The 21,509-nt window shown below is 35.7% G+C and overlaps 1 protein-coding gene across 1 annotated transcript in view; it reads left to right on the top strand.

The window, feature by feature from the left end:
* RXFP1 (relaxin family peptide receptor 1) overlaps positions 1-21,509 on the top strand; it is a 133,942-nt gene that overhangs the window by 99,379 nt on the left and 13,054 nt on the right. The window contains exons 10-15 of the mRNA XM_066252689.1: positions 3,609-3,680; positions 3,770-3,841; positions 4,417-4,491; positions 13,085-13,156; positions 15,540-15,611; positions 19,175-19,246. Coding sequence (XP_066108786.1) covers positions 3,609-3,680; positions 3,770-3,841; positions 4,417-4,491; positions 13,085-13,156; positions 15,540-15,611; positions 19,175-19,246 — 435 coding nt within the window. The remainder of the gene's footprint in view (positions 1-3,608; positions 3,681-3,769; positions 3,842-4,416; positions 4,492-13,084; positions 13,157-15,539; positions 15,612-19,174; positions 19,247-21,509) is intronic.

Below are 21,509 nucleotides of genomic sequence, written 5' to 3' on the forward strand. Positions count from 1 at the left end.
TACTTTTATAAATATATAAAACACTGTAAGGTTTAAAGAGTAAAGCTTTTTTAAAATGTGGTAAATATACTAACATCAAATTTACCATTTTAATGATGTTAAGTGTGCGGTTCAGTGGCACTAAGTACATTCATGTTGTTATGCAATGATCAGCACCATCCATCTCCAGAACTTCCTCATCTTCTTCAACTAAAAGCCCGAATCTATTCAATAATAACTCACCATTCCTTCTCCCCTGAAGCCTGACAACCACCATTCTACTTTCTGTCTCTGTGAATTTAACTACCCTAGGTAGCCCATATAGGTGGAACCATAATTATTTGTCCTTTTGTGTCAGGCTTATTTTGCATAGCACAATGTCTTCAAGGTTCATCCAAGTTGCAGCATGTGTCAGAATTTTCTTCCTTTCATTGTATGTGTAGACCACATTTTGTTTATCCATCATCCTTCAATAGACATTTAGGTTGTTTCTACCTTTTGTCTATTGTGAATAATGCTGCTGTGAATATAGATATACAAATATCTGTTTTAGTTCTTGTTTTCAATTTTTTTGGATATATACCCAAAAATGGAATTGCTGGATCATAAAGTAATTCTATATTTGATTTTTTGAGGAACTTCCGTACTTTTTTCCACTGCACCTTCACCGTTTGACATTCTTGCCAGCAAAGAACATAGATTTCAATTCCTCCAAATCTTCATTAGCTTGTTATTTTCTGTGGTATTGTTGATGTTTGGGTTGTTTTTTAATAACCACTATCCTAATGGACGTGAACTGGTATCTCATGGTTGAGACAAAAGCTTTTTGAAATAGGCTTTCTCAAAGTTCTATTTCATTGAGTCTTACCAAGCAGCTGAAACTAAGATTCTCAAAGAAGTTATGGAATGGAAATATAACCAAAAGAAATGACATGAATAAACCACTCCCTGTATTTCAATTTCTGCCCCCTTGCTTTCTGTCCTAACCCAAGAAACTCTTTCCAGTCAGATACCTAACTTACCATATCAGAGTTTGGGATTGAAGGCCACCTAATCATTTTACAAGGAAAACGAAAGAAGCTGTGGTAGACTCAGAGCCTTAACATTAATCACATTAACCTTGTTCTCTTCCCTTCTACCCCATCCCTGTTCTTTTGTGTCTTAGCAACCTAGCCAAAGTCGATATTAGACTAATTCTCATTAAGTTCTTCACTATCTTTCTCTCCAACCCTTCTATGACTGTTCAAAACTTACTAAACATCATCTTCTTGGTTGAGTGTAGCTGGATGTAGAACATGATACAGACCTGGGGAGTTAATGGAAGTGTCTGCTATCTCTCCATGGTTGTTTTTTATAGAACTGGAATATTGTTTGATACTAAAGATTTCACAGACTTCTAGTTTTTCATAGTTAATCATTAGATACCTGCTCCTCCTTCATCCAGAAATATTCATCAGCCCTTAAAGTGTGCATGTCCTTCAGCCAGACCCTGTGCGGGGCATAGAAAGTTAAGTCACACTAGCTTCCTCCCAGCAGCTCTTCCTCCAGTGTTTCTGGTAGAGCCTGCACTGCCACTGGGGAGAGGCATGTCTCTCGCTCTCCAGAAGCTTATATTATACTCTTGGGTAGAACACATACCCGACAATAGAGAATGATAAAGAGGTTAATGAATTAAGTCCTAAGCCTGTGTCTTTCAGACCAAATCTGCTATTATGATTCAGTGAAAGAGGGACCATTTTGGGTCCAGAGCAGTGAAGAACGGCTCAGTTGAACACAGAGCATGGATGGGTCAAATCTTTACCACAGGGTTTCCATTGGCTTTTAAGGGAGCCCCCTATGGTATTCAGGGGAAGTGTGGAAGCTATTCTTGACCTCTTCTTTGTGCCCACTTGAGGCTCCATGTTTGCAAAGAAGGGAAGGAAGTGGTTCTAATATGAGACATCATCCCTTACTACCCCTAAGCAAAAGTCAAACTTGGTAGGGGGAGGGGAGATTCCTTTAGGAGAAATGTTACAGGATGTCAAATTAAGATCTGTCAGAGTGGAGAAAAAAAAGAAAGAAATCAGTGTGGTCCATATATCAGTGAAAGTAAAATTTGAACTAATACTTGTATATGAATCATAGGCAAAGAGGAGAAAGAAGAGCAAAAACACTGAGTGGGAGGCATGAGCTGAAAGCTCATTAAATACGTACTGAGTTCTGAGTATGACTGGCCAGTGCTGATGACATGCATCATCTCAAATGTTACAACCTAAAGGAGGAGGAAGTAATATTTCCATTTTAGAGTTGGAGAAATGGAGACTTTCAGAAGTTAATTGCTTGCTTAAGGTCATATTATACATAAGGGACAAAGCTAGGAATCAAACTGTCTGGCAGCAGATTCAGAGCAGTGAATTGCTGCACCAAAGAGACTGAGCTAGATGTCAACAAGAGGAACCCAAAGGAAGAGATCAACATAGAAGAGAGGGGTTTACTCTGCAATAGAGTGAGAAGTTGCGTAGGGAAGAAGGGGTCAAACTCCTTAGCATGCAGCCCTGGCCAGTTGGCTCAGTGGTAGAGCATCGGCCTGGCGTGAGGGAGTCCCAGGTTCGATTCCCGGCCAGGACACACAAGAAGCATCCATCTGCTTCTCCACCCCTCCCCCTCTCCTTCCTCTCTGTTTCTCTCTTCCCCTCCCGCAGCCGAGGCTCCACTGGAGCAAAGTTTGCCCGGGTGCTGAGGATGGCTCTGTGGCCTCTGCCTCAGGTGCTGCAATGGCTCTGATTGCGGCAGAGTGACGCCCCAAGATGACCAGAGCATCGCCCCCTGGTGGGCGTACCGGGTGGATCCCGGTCGGGCGCATGCGGGAGTCTGTCTGACTGCCTCCCGTTTCCAACTTCAGGAAAAAAACAAAAACAAAAAAACAACTCCTTAGCATGCAATGTCCTGTTATCCAGAACCCAAGCCCCTGCCTGCCTCCTGGGTTCATCTCTTGTGTCTCCTCACAACCCCAAAATGAGGCCACGCTGAATTACCTGGTGATCCCTTAACTCACCCTCTACCTCTTGCATTTGCATAAGTGATCTCCTCTCCCCAGAATAATCCCTACCCATTCTTTGCATTGTGAATGACATATCTTCATCCAAGATTCTTCTCAATTGTGCCTCCTTTAGTGAAGCCTTACTGTTTGCTCACTCCTTCATGCTCTGCAGTCCTCGTCCCAGCAAAGCCAGGTGCTTCCTCCTCTGCAGTGTCAGAGCAGCCATATATTGTACCCTTCTCTCTTTTCCCAGTGTTGCGGTAACCTGTTCGCACGCTGTCTTCCCTCTAGACTCAAAGCCCCTCAAAGACATGGGTGGTGGTACATCTAACCTAATGCCATAAAGTACGTGCTCAAAACAATTTGAAGAATAAATGGATAATTTAATACGTGACTGATTGGTTTATTTATTAATTACGAGAGAATTAAAAACTAGACATAAAAACCTAAATGATGAAGAACTTTTAGAGATTCAAAGGCTGGGAAATGGCATGATGAGAAGAGTATATAAGAAATTTTAAGATGGATGATTATTGCTTTTCATTTCTTTACAGTAAAGTAACAGGAATATTAAATTTATTGTAGTCATTTCTCTCTCTTTTTTTTTTAGGTTTCTTAGTCATAACAGAATAACCTTCTTGAAGCCAGGTGTTTTTGAAGATCTCCACAAACTAGAATGGCTGTATGTTTATTTTATGTGACATTTTATAGTATTAGTCTTTATGTTTTAAAAATATATAAGTGAATCTATTTTTTTCTTCTGGCTGGCAGGGTAATTGAAGATAATCACCTCAGTCAAGTTTCTCCACTAACTTTTTATGGACTAAATTCTCTTATGCTCTTGTAAGTACTAAAATTAAAGCAAATATTTTAATTAAGAGAAAAGACATGAATGAAAATTACTGCTTTAAGTTTAAAAGCATTCAACTTGGAATTGTTTAAACCCTAAAAAGGCTTTTCAACTGAAAACTATTTCTTAATGAATTATAGTTAATGAGGCTGTCTTGTAGTTCTCACAACTTTTATCACATCCTCTGTCTTCTACAATGTCAGCCCATCAAAACTGAACACAGCCTCATGGTGATAGTTTATTAAAATACTCTTAAGCACAACATTACTACCCTATATTAATCTAGGTAAAGAAAAATAACATTCATTTAAAATCACTTCTTTTCACTGCCCACTATCAAAAGGCACCGGTTTTCTTTCAGTTACTGACATTACTGCTTCCTCCATATCAGATAGCATTTTTATTACTAACAAGCACTTACATATAACAACGCCTACAGAAAAAAATTAAAGACACTTAGTAGATTTTCATGATTTCATGAGAATAACTATAATGCCATGTTTGACTTAAGTTAAAAAAAGAACTAGAGAAATGTGACTTCTCAAATTTCTTTTTTTTTTTTTTTCAGGTTGCTGACGAATAATGTTCTCACCCATTTGCCTAATAACCCTCTTTGTCAGCACATACCAAGACTGAATTGGCTGTAAGTTGCTGTATCTTTTCTTAAAGAAGTCAATTAACTTTTCTTTTGCCTAGTTCATCTGGATATCCAGTTTTGTAAAATGATAAATTGTTAATATCATATCACATTTTCTCAAATTACTTTAGCATGATTTTGTTATTAACATCCCTATTATCTAAACTAACTGCTCTAAACTCTCACAAAAATAAACATCTCAAAAATAAATAAAACTTGGAGGCAGAAAGAAGATAGAAGGGATGTTAGGGTTTCTATATAACATTTTCCCTTTCCCCCTGCTGACCTATTCACTTATTAATTTGGTACAAAAAGACTAAAGTTTCTAAATTCTGCATAATAAAAATATGATACTTAGAATTTATGTTTGAAGTCTAATCACAATAGAATATATTCCATGGAATTTGTTGCAGAATAGCTTTGCTTATGGATAAGTACTATTCCACCTATTTGGAACTCGATTACCCCACAAACTTGCTTGTTTTAAATAGAGGTAAAATGAAGAAATAAGTAACCAAAATAACTATCAAAATGTTTGATCAATAAGTGGCATATGCAATATCATATGAAAACTCCTTCTGTTTCTTATTGTATAGGAAATTCTCAAAACTTTTGTTGTTTAGTTTTTAAGCCCACAGTAAATTTAAAATGCCAAATTAAAAGTAGGGGGAAAGTTAAAGTAAGAAATGCTGAGGCCCCAGCATGTTAGCTCATCAGTTAATAGGGTCATCCCAAAACGACAAGGTTGAGGGTTCCGTCCCCAGTCAGGGCACATATGGGAAGCAACCAATGAATGCACAACTAGTGGGCAACGAATGAATGCTTCCCTTTACACACACACACACACACACACATATATATATTGTAAGAAGTGACAATTATCAGCCTGATAATAAAGTAGGAGTGGGAAATGCTATAAAAGGCAGACAATAATTCAAAACATACAGTTTGTAACTAGTTAGGGGAAGCCAAACATCCCAAAAATCATTATTTAGTCCAGAGGGCATGTTGGTATTGTCACAGTGTCCTCACTGATGACAAGCTAAAGTAATTAAGGAAAGGGCAAATTAAGTTTAATATCCTGTGTTGTAATTAAATTTTGATTCAGATGAAACATTAATAGTTGTTCATATTCAGTAATCCAAACTTAGTCATAGAGAAAAATTAATATTTACATAAATAAAATTAATTAATATTTACATAAGTAAATTAGCAATTAAAAAATCATGCATTGAGACCAGAAGCAAATGTGAAATATATTGTGCATATATAATAATAAACTTTCCTTTTGCTTTTAAAAAGGCAGCCATTTATATAGTTCTGATAAAACTAAAAATGATTAAGACTTATTACTTAAGATGTAGAATTTTAAATGTTTTATTATTAAAATTGCCATCTTTAAATTTTAGCTATCCAAAATAACTCTTTCCATATGCATTTCTGATAGTGACTATCTCAATATTAATGCTAATAGTAATAATTTTAGCATTATAAATATTTATTTATTTTAAAACTAACTGTAATTATCTTTACTTTACCCATTAATTTTTACTTAGCAAGTATAAACTAGAAAATCTGAAAGATATATTGGCCAAAAAATTTTTTAACTCTGATTTAGCAGAAAAATGCACATGAAAAAGACATATGATAGCCCAGGATAATATGCTTGCAAAATATATAACAGACAACAGATTAAAACCTTTATTATATTTTCTAAAGCAATTTAAAACTGTAAATACTACAGTAAAAATAGAAAAATTTTGATAAAAAGAAATATAAGTAATAAATAAGCATATGAACAGATGGGCAATAGCCAAAGATAAACAAAAGATCATGACAGAAAAGTAAACTTTTAATTTTAAATAAGACTGAGCAAGTTTATTTATGAGTAGAAGAAACCAGCAAATAATTTGAATCTATAGAAAACAGTGAGGATATATTATGGAGCAAGTTACTGGAAGACATGGAAAAGGATGAAAAAATAAAATATAATACACAGAGCAATGAAAATGAATGAACTAGCCTTCATTCAACTTGGCTCAATTTCAAGAGTATAATATAAATTATAAAGAAAATATGCAGGGTATAAGACAAATATATAATACAATAATTAATAACTAATAATATAAGAATAAACTCTGTGTTTCATGTACTCACAGCTGTAAACCTACTTTTGCCAATCCCTGTATGTGTCTTCTATATATGTAATATATTACAGTTCCTTCCCAACAATATTGTGCTTTAGGCTATAGAAAGCCACGAGACAATATTGCTCCCTCCCTACTGATGAGAAAGAACTTTACAATCTATAAAACCCTCATTTCTTCAAGCCCATCAGAGTTCTAAGTTATAACCAGGAGAGATGAGATATATATAATATCACACCTTTGGCAAAGCACAGGGAGAAGAGCTGACTATCATCGAGCATGTATAAAGAAAACTGCTAAACTTTTAATAAACTCATAAAGGCTAAGTGTGGGCTAGTATAACTGAGGACCCCACACTCGGGGGAGTCGGCTGTTCCTAACAGACTGTTTTCTGCTGGCCTCCACCAGTTCACAAGAAAACCTGGGAGCAGGTAAGGAAACCAGAGAGAGTCCTCCTTGGTGGCACACAGGCACCAAACCCCACCTTCTTCTCTAGACTTTTCTTATATGAAGCAAAACTTGAAGCCACTGGGAAAGGGACAGAAAATCCTCCTGTGGCCTGGGACTAGGCATAGATTCACTGCCTCCAAAGGAGAGGTGGAAGCAAAAGCACTCTGCTCCAGGGAGGGGACAGAAGAACCTCTCCAGCCCAGGATCTGTGCTGCTGCAGAGCACTGGAAAATGCTTAAATGTGTGGGGGATTCTGGGGCAGGGGGGCCAGCAGTGCTGCTGAGTTAGCCCCATCCCTGAAAGTACAAGAACAAAATCCAATGTCAAATTATAGAGCCATCAACAGAACCAGACCCAGAGATAACTCGGATTTTACAACCACCAAACAGGTAAATTAAAAATTCATAGTTAAATGATAGAGTAGAAATGGTGGCCGATACGTCTGAACACCTGGGACATATGTGCAAAGAGGGGTGGAAGCCGTTAAAGAGAATCAGATACGTAACTATTGTAGTTCAGCAGGCTTAGCCGCAGACTGAACACAACTGATGAAGGAACCCGGGACCTTGAAGACAGGTCAATAGATAGTTTTCCATTTGAATCAGAAAGAGGAAAGAGAGTGAAATAAAGACAGAACAGATAATCCAAAAGTTGTGGGATGATATAAAATTGCCTTAAAACTGTGTAGAGTTACAGAAAAAGAAGAGGAAGAGGAAGAACAGAAGAAATATTTGAAAAGTAATGGCCAAGAATCTTCCAAAATTAATATAGCACAATAAACCAGAAATCTTAGAATCTCATGGACACCCAAGAAATAGTAAAAAAATAACTAGACAAATTATAGTCAAAATGCTGAAAGCCAAAAAAAGAAAAAACCTTAAGGCAACTAGAGAAAATAGAAATGTTGCATATTATAAAACAAACATAAGAAATGCAACACTAACTTTTTAAGAATCTGAAGGGGCTAGGTTAATACTTAAAAAAGAAATAGACTTCAGAACAAAGACTATCACTAGAAATAAAGAGGGATATCACATAATGATAAAATGGACAATTAAGCAAGAAGATATAATAATCTTAAATGCATAAGCAGTTTTAAAGTGAAAAAGTAAAAACCGGAGAACTATAAAGGAAAATACCTAAAAGACAAGAGATGTCATTTCAAGCCAATAAATCCACCAATATGTAGATATTTGACTATTCTAAGATGGACATTAATAAAAAGGCATATAATTGATCAAAATCATATAGTAGAAGAGAGATAGAACAAAAAGGAAAATAGTATATACTAATTTAATCATTTTGGTGATAGGGAATTATAAGTATTGTTATTCTCTGAGAATGAGAAAATATAGTGTACTATGTAAAGTTTTAATTATTATGGTAATCATAAACTACACAAATCTTTCTTAATATTAGAAGAAATAATTTTTTTAAAAGCAAACCATTTGTTGACTGTTTTTAATCTATAAAACCATATAATGTTTTCAAATAGCAGACTAAAATCAAATATATTAGACATATTAGTAAACATAAGTGGGCAAAACTTACCTATTAAAAAGAAGATTTTCAAATTGACTCAAAATAAAACCTTAACTCAGTACTATTTACAAAAATAAAATTCTACTATAACTAGGTAATTAAGATATATTAAAAACAAAAGCTTGGTCAAAAGCATGCATGTAGATGCAACCAAAAAGAAGCAGGCATCATAGTTTTTATCTAAATAGAAATCTGGCCAGTTTGCATTAAACAACAGTAAGAAGGATATTTAAATTTTAAAAAAATTATTGATTTATTTAGGGAGAGAAGAAGGGAGAGAGAGACAGGAACATCAGTCTGCCCTTCCAACCAAGCTATCTGGCCAGGGCAGAAGGATATTTAAATATAATTGTTTGCAATTTTCAATATTACAATGTAATAAAAGATGTCACATTATGAGTATATATTCCCCAAATAGATTCATATAGCAACCAAAACAGAAGCAAAATATACCTACATAAGCCATAAGAGATAATAATCCACCTTTCTCAGTACATGAAAAATCAAGTAAAACCATAAAAGGATATGGAGAACTAAATGACATACTTAATAAGTTAACCCTAATTGATGTATATTCAACTTCAGTGTCTCTTCTCAATAATAGAATTTGTTTATTTGGGACAGCAATGTGCCCAACTAAAACACTATCTTTTGAAACTTTCCTACATCTAGATCTAGCCACGTGACTAAGCTCTAACTGAAGAGGTTAAAGAAGTATAGTGTGGCATTGCTGGGAAATCTCCTTAAAGAGAAAAAGGCACACACACCCTTCTTTTTCTTCCTTATGGATACTCTGAACAATGGATGCTATGGCCAAGCTTTAGCACTGTCTTGAACCATGAAGACTAGGACATGTGAACAGTGAAAGCGAAAGGTCTGGGTTTCTAACAAGTTCGTAAACTACCATACTAACCCTTGACTGCCTAATTCTTGATATTTTTTTTCTTGAAAAAAAAATTCCTTATGTAGTTATACTGTTATATTTGGGTCTTTGTTATATGTATCTGCATCTAATCCCAATAGATAAAAAACTGCAAACAAAGAATGCCCAAAGAACATTTACCAAAATTGACCGTATATTTTAGGACATACACATACATAAAGCAAACCCAAGAAAGCAGAAAGAGGGATTAGCCTAAAGCAGAAGGGCCATCTCTTCCTTTGAGACTAGAAGGAGACCAGGTGCATTTACAGGTAAGTCTAGAAGTCGGGCAGAAAGTCAAGGGCTTTTTCTTCCTTGATCACCTCAATATTTTTCTATAAAATAGGAGCCAGAAATGTTTAAAAGAGGAAGTAAAGATTAAGGAGGTTGCATGGTTAAAATACCTCTAGGTGATTAGAGAGAAAGTTAAGAAGGAACAGGCAAGATTATTGGTGTTTTTGTTTCATTATTGTTGTTCTACAAAGAACCAAATTTTTACTTTTGGCAAGTTTTGCCATGCATAGAGAGAAAAATAAAATGGTTAGGTCAGAGGTTCATTCATCAAGTAGGAAAAGTCATGCAGGCATAAAGTAAACAAATAATGAAAAAAACAGGAAAACCAAACAAACGAAAGCCACCCTTTTCATCGCCCTGGGAGCTGGGGCTGGGAATGAGAAGCAGATCTGTATGCCTCCGCTCGTATGTATGCTGCACACACATCTGTGCTATCAGGCCTGGAGCCTCTAATTGTAGGAAGAAAGCCAAAGCAAACTTATAACTCAAAGTTCAAATCATTTTAAAATTAAATAAAGCTAACAATGTCATCAAAATTCCTCAATTTATGCCTCCATGTGTATCTCCTACTGATTTTCCAAATTAGTAAATAATACTAACTTAAACATAAATACTAACTTAAAATAAAAAAACGTTTCATAAGTAGCTGCTAACAAGAAAAGATCACTAAGGATTTTTTGTGAGGCTTAAGAGAGCATCACCGCCTGGTGGTAGATTCATGGCAACAGCAATAAATTAGGAAAAGGAAATAAACACTGTCTGACATTAATACGTGAGAGGCCAAAACCTTGGCCAATCCTCATGACCAAACCAGCAGTACTAGAAGTGCTTAGTTTCCAATTTAATAAAATAATTGAAAATTTTCTTTAAAAGGATGTTCTAGAATCAAGGTTCAAGATTTTAATATTCCATGTAGTATAGAAATCCTTTCTACAAAATTCTTGAGTTACGGTATTGCCCCTGTTAAATATCTATAGTGACAAGAAGCCTCTTCTCTGGACCCCACAGATTGTGAGTTTAAATTTAAAATGTTTTGTGCCTTTCGACCAGTAAATCTAATTTTGAAAAGCCCAATGATATCTTCTACAACTTGACTTCAAATATATCTCTCTTGGTTTGATCTCCTCTGTTAAAAATACACCCATTTCTCCAACTGACTTGATTTCTAGACTCCTCATGTCCAGATCTTCCAGATATAGTTTGATTTGTCAATGTCTATTTTTTATTGCAATGCCCAAAATAAAACTGGCTATTCCAGATGCAGTGTAGCCAACAGAATATGGACACTTTCATTAATGCTACCCATGATTCCCTTACAGATTATAGTAGCGGTGTCACAGTTCAGCTCATATTTGAGTGACAGTTATTCCTATAGCTCTGTTATATGGTGACCAGTAAACTAAGTGTTGGTTTAGACTGAGTAAATATAAGGATCAGCGTTTACTCTTGAAAGTATATCCCTAACTTCAGCTAATCTGCTCTACAAACTTTCACTAAAAACCTAACAATAAAAGAGCGAACTGAAAGAATAACTTCGGGGTTGCCAGAAAAGGATGATAAAGCATAACATTTTTGACAAATTTTGCTTCTCAGATCAGACTCCTGGTGGTGACAGAGTCACACAGCAGGAGAGTTCAAGGAGGGCCTCTGTGCAGCTCTCTGAACTGGGAGTGGACTGCCATGGGCAGCCTGTGGGTCTTCCTCGCCCTGACCTGTGTGGCAACACAGTAAAGCAAACGAGGTCATTTACAGTGCTCAAGGCTATTGAAATTGTTTTCTGGGGAGTGTTCAGGCAAGGGAGATGGAGGCTGAAGATTGTTTTGGCAGAAGTAGCTTCTTCAGGCTGCAGCAAGATAGGGTCACACCAATGTACAGAAACACCACTGGCAACTCTGGACAGATATCCAATACAGTCCACTGTTAAATCTCTGTTATTAGTCAGTGCTCACCATAACAAAAATTTTCTATTTGATTTCTCATTCTTTTCATGTTTCTCAGGATAAGGTAAGTGCCCATATAATCATGAGATACAGATATGGTGATTCAAACCATTTTTATTATTAACACAGAAAAAAACATTAAATATACATAAATATTATTTTTAGCTATTATATCACTACATATAAGAATCTATATTAAATAAACAGCATGTGGCCCAGAACCAAAGTGGATTACAAACTAATTTTAAGAACTATCATCTGGAAAAACCAACTTTGGACTAAACTAAGAGGACTCTTAAACCAAGGAACACTGAAGAAGCCACACCGAGACTGCTTAGTGTATCCCAAGGTTCTCTTTACCAAGCCACAGTCACAGAGCTCCAGGGAAAAGCAACCTGGTCTCATCTCTCCAGGCAGAGGAGAACAAAAGCTCCATCTCCACACATGCTGCAGATGGCTTTTCCAGTCTACCTGAATCATTACCACTAGAAGCAGCGGTCACTGGGACTTGGACATGAGCTGCAAAGTATAGAATGGTGACAACAATTCCAGTGCCACGCGGACTTTTCCTGGATGTGGACTTTTCCTGGACTCCTGCTCCTTGTGACAGCTCCTAACAGACTGAACTGGGGTTGGGCTGCATCTTTCAGGGATTTGGCATGGTGTTGGGCCAACTTGGACTTGGTGAACATGTTAAGGACACTACTCTTTTATGGATTCTTGCTGTACTGGCCAAGAGTTTCCTTAAAGGCTTTAATCACTGTAAAAAAAAAATAGAAGACTGGATAAAGAAGGTGTGGCACATATACACCATGGTATACTATTCAGCCATAAGAAATTATGACATCAGATCACTTACAACAAAATGGTGGGATCTTGATAACATTATACGGAGTGAAATAAGTAAATCAGAAAAAAACAAGAACTGCAGGATTCCATACATTGGTGGGACATAAAAACGAGACTAAGAGACATGGACAAGAGTGTGGTGGTTACGGGGGGGCGGGGGGAGGGAAGGAGGGAGAAGGGGAGGGGGAGGGGAGGGGTACAAAGAAAACTAGATAGAAGGTGACGGAGGACAATCTGACTTTGGGTGATGGGTATGCAACAGAATTGAATGACAAGATAACCTGGACATGTTTTCTTTGAATATATGTACCCTGATTTACTGATGTCACCCCATTAAAATAAAAATTTATTTATAAAAAGAAACAGCATATGAAAAATGATTTTATTAAAAAGCAAATAATTCTCAACCAATTTATTTATGTCTCTGATTACCATCTTTTATTTTTCTGTTTCAGGGACTTTGAAGGCAACCATGTCCATAATTTAAGTAATTTGACTTTTATTTCCTGCAGTGATTTAACTGCTTTGTAAGTAACATTTTATCCTTTCCAAATAATGCTATATCTCTTTACAAAGAACATGAATCTTTTTGTGTATGTGAACAGAAGCTAGCAGAATCCTGCATAGTAATTATGGCAAATATTCACTCTTGACTTGTTTTTTGAAACTGAAACACATGGGCAGAATCACTAAGTTCAAATTAAGGGTAACTACAGAGTCACAATATACATAAAACATCACAATGGTAGTATATCATTTGAGGCATGTTTTTCTCAAACTTAAGTTAATATCCTTTTTAATGGAAAGTAATTCTCATAGACTAGAATCTGTTTGGACCTCCTCAGTTTGAGAAACACTAAGTTAAAGTCTTTTTTTTGTAAGTGTTTTATTTATTGATTTTTACTGAGAAAGGAAGCGGGAGAGAGAGACAGGAATGTCGATTTGTTCCTGTATGTGCCCTGACCGGGGATCAAACCTGCAACCTTGGCAAGTCAGGATGATGCTCTAACCAACTAAGCTCTCTGGCCAGGGCTAAAGTTTTAATCTATAAGAATGTTTGCTCTTTACAAATTATTATTGCAAAGACTGTGGTGGGGGAGTAATTACAATTTAAAAAATTTAAAAGTATTGCAGAATGTTTATACCTCTGAGTATATAATTATGGATACCAAGCTAAAGCTTAGAATGTTATTGAATATAATTTATCCTTATGCCACTCTGGCCTATTTTAAATTCGCATTGCTTCTCCCATGAAAGTGAAGGATTCTGGGGCTTCCTTTAATATTAAAATACAGCTGCCTAATTTATGGTTTATTTTTCCAGGACAGTGTTTTTCAAACTATGGGTTGCAATTCATAAGTGAGTGATGAAAGCAATATTGTATGCCCTGATCATATTTTTTTCCATAAAATTGAATTGAATTGAATACAAATATCAGAATGCAATTCAGATAATTAAATGTATTGTTTTGAGAATCTTGGATTGTGTGGTTGTATTTTATGTCCCAACGTAAAATGCTTAATTTTTTAGTGTAGGTTACCATGAAAAGGTTGAAAACCATCATACTAGAATACATAGGACCCCTGTGTCTAGGCAATGTAATAACTACCACTGAAACAACAATAATTTTGTTCCAATTATTCCTCCCCTTACAATGGATTGAAGTCACTGTAATATTTGAACTCTTCTACAGTAAATTCAACAGTCTTTAGATGCCAGATTCTCTATATTATCATGCAAAATAGCTCAGCTAAATTGCCCAAAGGAAATTAAATTTCACCTAAAACATATTCGTCATATATATATCTGAAAACTTAGAACTTCTTTTCTGTTCTACTTGTATTTGTTGTTTGTTTGTTTGTTTGTTTTTTGTATTTTTCTGAAGCTGGAAATGGGGAGAGACAGTCAGACAGACTCCCGCATGCACCCAACCAGGATCCACCCGGCACGCCCACCAGGGGGCGATGCTCTGCCACTCTGGGGCATCGCTCTGTTGCGACCAGAGCCACTATAGTGCCTGGGGCAGAGGCCAAGGAGCCATCCCCAGTGCCTGGGCCATCTCTGCTCCAATGGAGCCTCGCTGCGGGAGGGGAAGAGACAGAGAGGAAGGAGGGGGGGTGGAGAAGCAGATGGGCGCCTCTCCTGTGTGCCCTGGCCGGGAATCGAACCCGGGACCCCTGCACGCCAGGCTGACACTCCACCACTGAGCCAACTGGCCAGGGCCTACTTGTATTTGTTTTTAAAGAACCTCTGCATGAAGAAATTATTTATGAGTTTCCTCTTGGCAAGTGCTTGTGCTTTTCTGGTCCAGAGATATTGGGAGGAGGTAGTTATGATTTGGAGTGTGGGGACGAAATAGATACTTAAGGGTGGGACAAGGCCAGTTTCCAAGGATGTCACATAATGTTTAAAGGATTGGGAATCCTTTGAATTTTCTATGAGTCGTCCTTTGTGCCAGTTCATACACGTAAGATCTGTGTAGAATTGAACTGGAAAGATATATACTCATTCAACGTTCCAAACTAGAAATCTAACTTTGTCCAGCTTAGGTTGGACTTCCTTAGGCAACTTCACCCTAATTCACATCAACTACCAAATGTGTGTGTTATCATTTGGAGGGTATTTTGTTAAACAGACATATTTTGTTGATTGTTGTATGATATTCAGCCTGTTCTCAAGAGTTGAGATGTCCACTATTTCCCTTGCAAAACTCTTCCCTATTTTAAAATTTGAATGTTTTATTTTAATTATTATTAAAATATTTGGAAATTTAAGATTAAAATTAAATTGAGTAATTTATCAAACTACTTCAAAATATTTTGATTTTTTTTGCAGGGTTTTAATCTCCTCTAATAACCCATTTATCAGTTACATCAAGAAGCTACAATGTATGTTTCTTTTTACTTTCAGGATAATGGGGAAAAACAAAATTAATCACCTAATGGAAAATACTTTTACACCTCTTCAGAAACTAGATGAACTGTAAGTTTGATTAAATATGCTCCACTGCTAGGAGAACATCAAATTTCTCTTTAAGTTTCCTAAGGAGTTAGGATTCAGAGACCATTAAGATAAAAAGACTTCACTTTGCTGATTCTGAAACCAAAGGATAATTCTTGATTCATAAAGAATTGAGACACCACCTTGAGTAACATTCCAACCTATAATAATGGAGGAGAGAAATAAATTAAAACAGCTATTTATTCATAATGTCCCTTTTTAAAAATCCATGCCGCAGTTCCAAAGGGCTTTAAAGCACTCTCTGATAAACCAAAGCCTTGTGATCCAGTCACATAGCGCCTACTTGTCAGAATACAATATGTGAACAATAGATGAAGTACATGTCCTTCAGACAGTTTTTTTTTTTTTAGTATAATTTTTTCAGTTGGGTTTTTGCTAAAGTTGGGGCTTGCAACTAGTTTGATTTTGTGTTTTTTGGAAAGAATCTGAGGTGTGAACAGATCTATAAGTTTTGGCCATTCACTGGGCAGAACATTGATTTATTAATACTTTTTCATAAAAAGTAAAGGACATAACTAGAGTGTATCTCTGAGCACCTTACCTGTGAACTGAGACAAGTGCAGGGAACATTCCTCAGAAAACACTCCTGAATTCTGCTCTAAACATCAATAAACAAGCCATTGAAACCCCAACATTTTTTTTATAACTGTAAGCTTGAAACACTTTTTGATAGTACCAATAATTCACAACATGTGCAAGGAAATCTCAATACAGATATTAGAAGCAAGCATCGGTCATAACAACTCCTGGTATCTGGCAAAAGAGCACATCTTCCTAACACAGGAAATTATTTCATTCTCAGTAGTAGGGAGAGGTTTGTGTAGGGACACAAAGGCGTTACTGAGCTATTCAAATACAAGTTAGCCAAGGGGTTCATGCTTTTCCTGGTTTTATCCTACATGTAACCATTATCTGAATAGAAGAAGGAAGTTCCTCTAAACCCCAACCTTCATGGTGGCAGGAAGGGGAAGGTTTTACTGAGTCTTGGTAACCAGCAGTGAACATGGAACATGAACAGCTTACTCCATAACCAGTGCTGATTCAGGTTCAGAGGTAAAGGGAAGAGCAACCATTGCCACAGAAAGGGCTCCCAAAGCCAGTAATTAGTCCTGCCTAACGCCTGCCTAATCCCATGTTAAACACTGGCCTGAAAAATGAGATTTACAGGATGAAAATGGCAATAGCTTTAAATGAACAGGTCTAGATGTAAAATAAGATGACTCTCCTTTTCAGAGAGGGTTGGAGACTACACTCAGTGCCCCTCCAGGCCTGATCACACCAACAGACTTAATGATGGCAAATGAATTGGCGACAGGTGGGATTCACATGTTGCAGTAGACTTTAAGAAGTTCTGGTAGCAGAAAATATTTGCCATGTGCCTGATTGAATTTGTGCTTTTAAAAACCAACTACTCTCAGTGGTAATGTGTTTCTGGAGCCTATTCAGAAATAGTTCTCAAGTCCAATTAAGTTAAAACCAACTTTTCTAAGCTGAAACTGAAAAAATGGCCCTTTTACATGTTACTTATGATGTAGGCTATTACATAATGTATGATGTAAGCACTATATGTTGGAATTTGCTCTGATAGCCAGCAGTCCCACCTGAAACTGTTGAACATTATATATGGAGTTTTCATATGCTAGTGGACAGCTCTAAATCTATTTTTTCACATTACCTTACTAATATGATCTATATTTTACTTGGTTTCCCATACAAGGAACTGGAATTGTGCCACCACTTTTATATATGTATTTTACTTATACATAAAGCAGACAGATTCAGTCTACTAATAGTCTTCTACCTGAGGATAGAAAGAATAACAAGTCCAATGATGTTGAACATCTGAAATTAATATAATATTTTATGCCAACTCTATGTTGATAAAGTTTAAAAAAAAAAAAAAGAAGGGCTAGTTGAAAATTAACACTAGATACCTGGATTACCCAAGATGAATAAGTATAGTTCTTATACTCAAAGAACTTGCATCTTTCAGAAGAGGAGCACATATGTTCAGAAACATATGTTTTAATATAATGTTATATACACTGTGTGTTATATGTACTACATGTGCTATGAAAGAAGTATACACAAGGAGTATACTGGAGAACAGGGGACAGAACACCCAAACTCCCTGGTTACGAAGGAGTGACTTAGGAGCAGAATCTTGGAAAATGAGTAGCTCACCAGAAGGACCAGGAGGAAAGTTCCTTCGTTACAGGCGGAAGGAAGCACCCATGCAAAATCATGAAGTTTAGAACACTGAGATGTATTCAGGCCACGGTGAAAGTCATTTTAACTGGATAGAGAGTGGTAGAAATCTAAGCTGGAAAGATGGACAGTGGCAAGGTATTTAGAATGAAGGCTATTTATGTCACTTTAAGCAGTTTAAACATTATTTTTTAGGCAGTCGTGAATTATTGAAAGATTTTAAGAAAAGAATGAAAAGAAAGATTCCTTTGGTTGTCAAGTCAGAACCATGTATCTTTATAGACAATTCACCCATAATATGTAAATGATGAAAATACTCTCAAGGTTCAGTTGAAAGTGTGAAAATTTACAGCAAAGATACTTACAGTGTTCATTAGAGTATATCAGCTTTTTATTTTCAGTTTTAAAAACTTAATCTAAAACTATCCTGCCCTTTAAAGATTAATAACCTAACTTTAATTTATAATAACTTAATTTACATAACAAAAATATCTATTCTCCTAAATGTTCTGTGGCAACTAACAGTATTTGGTGGTAAATATGGAAAGTGGATAAGCTTTCTCGGTATCTCTTGATCACACTGGAGAATTAATTCAAGATTATTGAAATATTTTGTTTAGAAGGATCTCAAGACATTCTCATGATTGCTACCACTGTCAAAACTAGCACAAGAACTGCTACAGTCAAAAATCTTCTTACATTTAGGCAATCTGACCTCTATATATACATGAGGTAACACACGAAATATCCTGCCCAAGGAATATGCATGATCAAGTGTGTATCAGCTGTGAAAGAAACTTGCTCCTGAATATTCACTTCAATTTCAAAATCATAATAAACCCAAACAAAATGAAAAATTAAAGCTTCCAACCAAATTCTTACTGACATGGAATGATGATGGAAAGATGGATGAATGGAGGGATGAATGGAGGGATGGAAGGAAGGAAAGGAAGGGAGGGAGGGAGGGAGGAAAGGGGAAGGGAAAGGGAAAGGGAAAGAGGGAGGGAGGATGGAAGATGAAAGGAGGAAGGAAGATGAAGGGGCACAGCACATATTGATTGAATTAGAAAATTGTACTTATTAGAAGCAGATTAAATGCCACCAAGTATTTATCTTTGAGGGAATGATGAAATGGGATAAAATGTTTTTATCTTTTCCCATGTCACTCCCTTTTTTAAAACTTTTAGACTTCTGGTAATCAATATAACTCATTAGTAGCATTGTTATTAAAAGAAGTATCATGATTTCTTAATCAATTATAGAACAATAAAGTCTTAAGAAAATATATAATATGATTTTTGCAATTATTTCCCTAGGGATTTAGGAAATAATAAGATTGAAAATCTTCCATTGCATGTATTTAAGGATCTGAAGGAGCTCACGAAATTGTAAGACTGCTATTAATTTTATCTCTTCATTTCTTTATTTTAAATTTGTTTTATGTTTTAAATGGTGATAAAAATATGCACAACATAAAATTTTTCATTTTAACTAATTTTAAGTGTACAGTGCAATGGCATTAACTATATTTACATTATTGGGCAACCATCACCACCATCTATTTCTAGGACATTTTTTACTTTCCAAACTGAAAGTCCATACTTATTAAACAGTAATTTTTTATCACCCCCACACACACCAGCATCCACCACTCCATGTTCTGTTTCTATAAATTTGACTACCCAAGGTATCCCATATAGGTAATCATACAACATTTATCCTTTTGTGACTGGCTTATGTCATTTAACATAATGTCTTCAAGGCCTACCCATATTGTAGTATGTGTCAGAATTTCTGAATACTTTATTGTAAATAACAATCTGAATTCATTAATTGTATTTATTTAATTTTATAATGAATAAATTTATATTATTGTTCACAGTAATAATCCACTGTGTGTATATAAAACATTGGCTTTATCCATTCATCCACTGATGGACATTTGGGGTGTTTCCACCTTTTAGCTGTTGTAAGTAATGCTGTTATGAACATGGGTGTACAAATACCAATTCAAGACCTCACTTTTAGTTCTTTTCAGTATATAGCCTAAGAAGTAGAATTCCTGGATCATATGGTAATTCTATTTTTAATTTTTCAAGGACACACCATATTATTTTGCATAACACTACATCATTTTACATTCTCACAGTATATAATATTCCAATTTCTCCACTACTTCAAAAACACTTTTTATTTTCTATTTCGTTAATAATAGTTATCCTATTGGATATGAAATGGTATCTCATGGTGGCTTTAATTTGCATTTCCTTAATGATTAATGATATTGAATATCTTTTTTTAAAATTTGTCCATTGATTTGAGAGTGAGAGAGAGAGAAAGAGGAACGGTCAACTTGTTGTTCCACTTAGTTGTTCCATTTACTTGTGTGTTCATTTATTGCTTCTTCTAAGTACCCTGACCAGGGATCGGACCTACAATTTCAGTGCACCAGCATGACTGTTCACTGAAGCCACCCGGCCAGGGCAATATTAAATATCTTTTAATCTACTTATTTATTTGTAAATATTTTTTTGGAAAACTTTTATTCAAGTCTTTTACCCATTTTTATATTTTTTGTTATTGAGTTGTAAGAGTTCTTTATATTTTTTATATATTAAATCCTTTTCAGATATAATTTGCAAATATTTTCTCCCATTCTGTAGGTTGCCTTTCACTCTGTTGATAGTATCTTTTGATGAAAATATTTTTAATTTAGATGTAGTACAATTTTCTATTTTTTCTTTTGTTAACTGTGCTTTTGGTGTGATATACAAGAAACCATTGCCTAATCCAACATCATGGGTCTTTTCCTCTATATTTTCTTTAAAAGTTTATAGTTTTATCATTGATACGTAAAGACACATGTAGCCCCATGTTCACTGCAGCACTGTTCACAGTGGCCAAGACATGGATACAACCAAAAAGCCCTTCAATAGAAGACTAGATAAAGAAGATGTGGCACATATACACTATGGAATACTACTCAGCCATAAGAAATGATGACATCAGATCATTTACAGCAAAATGGTGGGATCTTGATAACATTTTACGAAGTGAAATAAATAAATCAGAAAAAAACAAGAACTACATGATTCTATACATTGGTGGAACATAAAAACAAGACTAAGAGACATGGACAAGAGTGTGGTGGTTACCAGGGGTGGGGGAAGGGAGGATGCAGGAGGGAGGGAGGGAGAGAGTTAGGGGGAGGGGGAGGGGCACAGAGATAACTAGATAGAGGGTGACGGAGGACAATCTGACTCTGGGCGAGGGGTATGCAACATAATTTAATGACAAGATAACCTAGAAATGTTTTCTTTGAATATATGTACCCTGATTTATTAATGTCATCCCATTAACATTAATAAAAATTTATTTAAAAAAAGTTTATAGTTTTAGATTTCATATTTAGGTCTTTGATTTATTTTAAGTTAATTTTGTAAATGATGTAAGCTGGCGATTTTCAACTTTTTTCATCTCATGGCATACATAAACTAATTACTAAAATTCTGCTGCACATCGAAAAGTATTTTATATTTTTTGCTGATATGACAAAATAGGTATACTTTTTGTTCATTCACAACCAGACAGCAGTTGTTGTGTTATTTTGTTATTTTATTTGACAATCTAAAAGAAAAGAGGTCAGTGTCC

The sequence above is a fragment of the Saccopteryx bilineata genome, chromosome 1, assembly GCF_036850765.1.
Source record: "Saccopteryx bilineata isolate mSacBil1 chromosome 1, mSacBil1_pri_phased_curated, whole genome shotgun sequence".
Taxonomy (NCBI): domain Eukaryota; kingdom Metazoa; phylum Chordata; class Mammalia; order Chiroptera; family Emballonuridae; genus Saccopteryx; species Saccopteryx bilineata.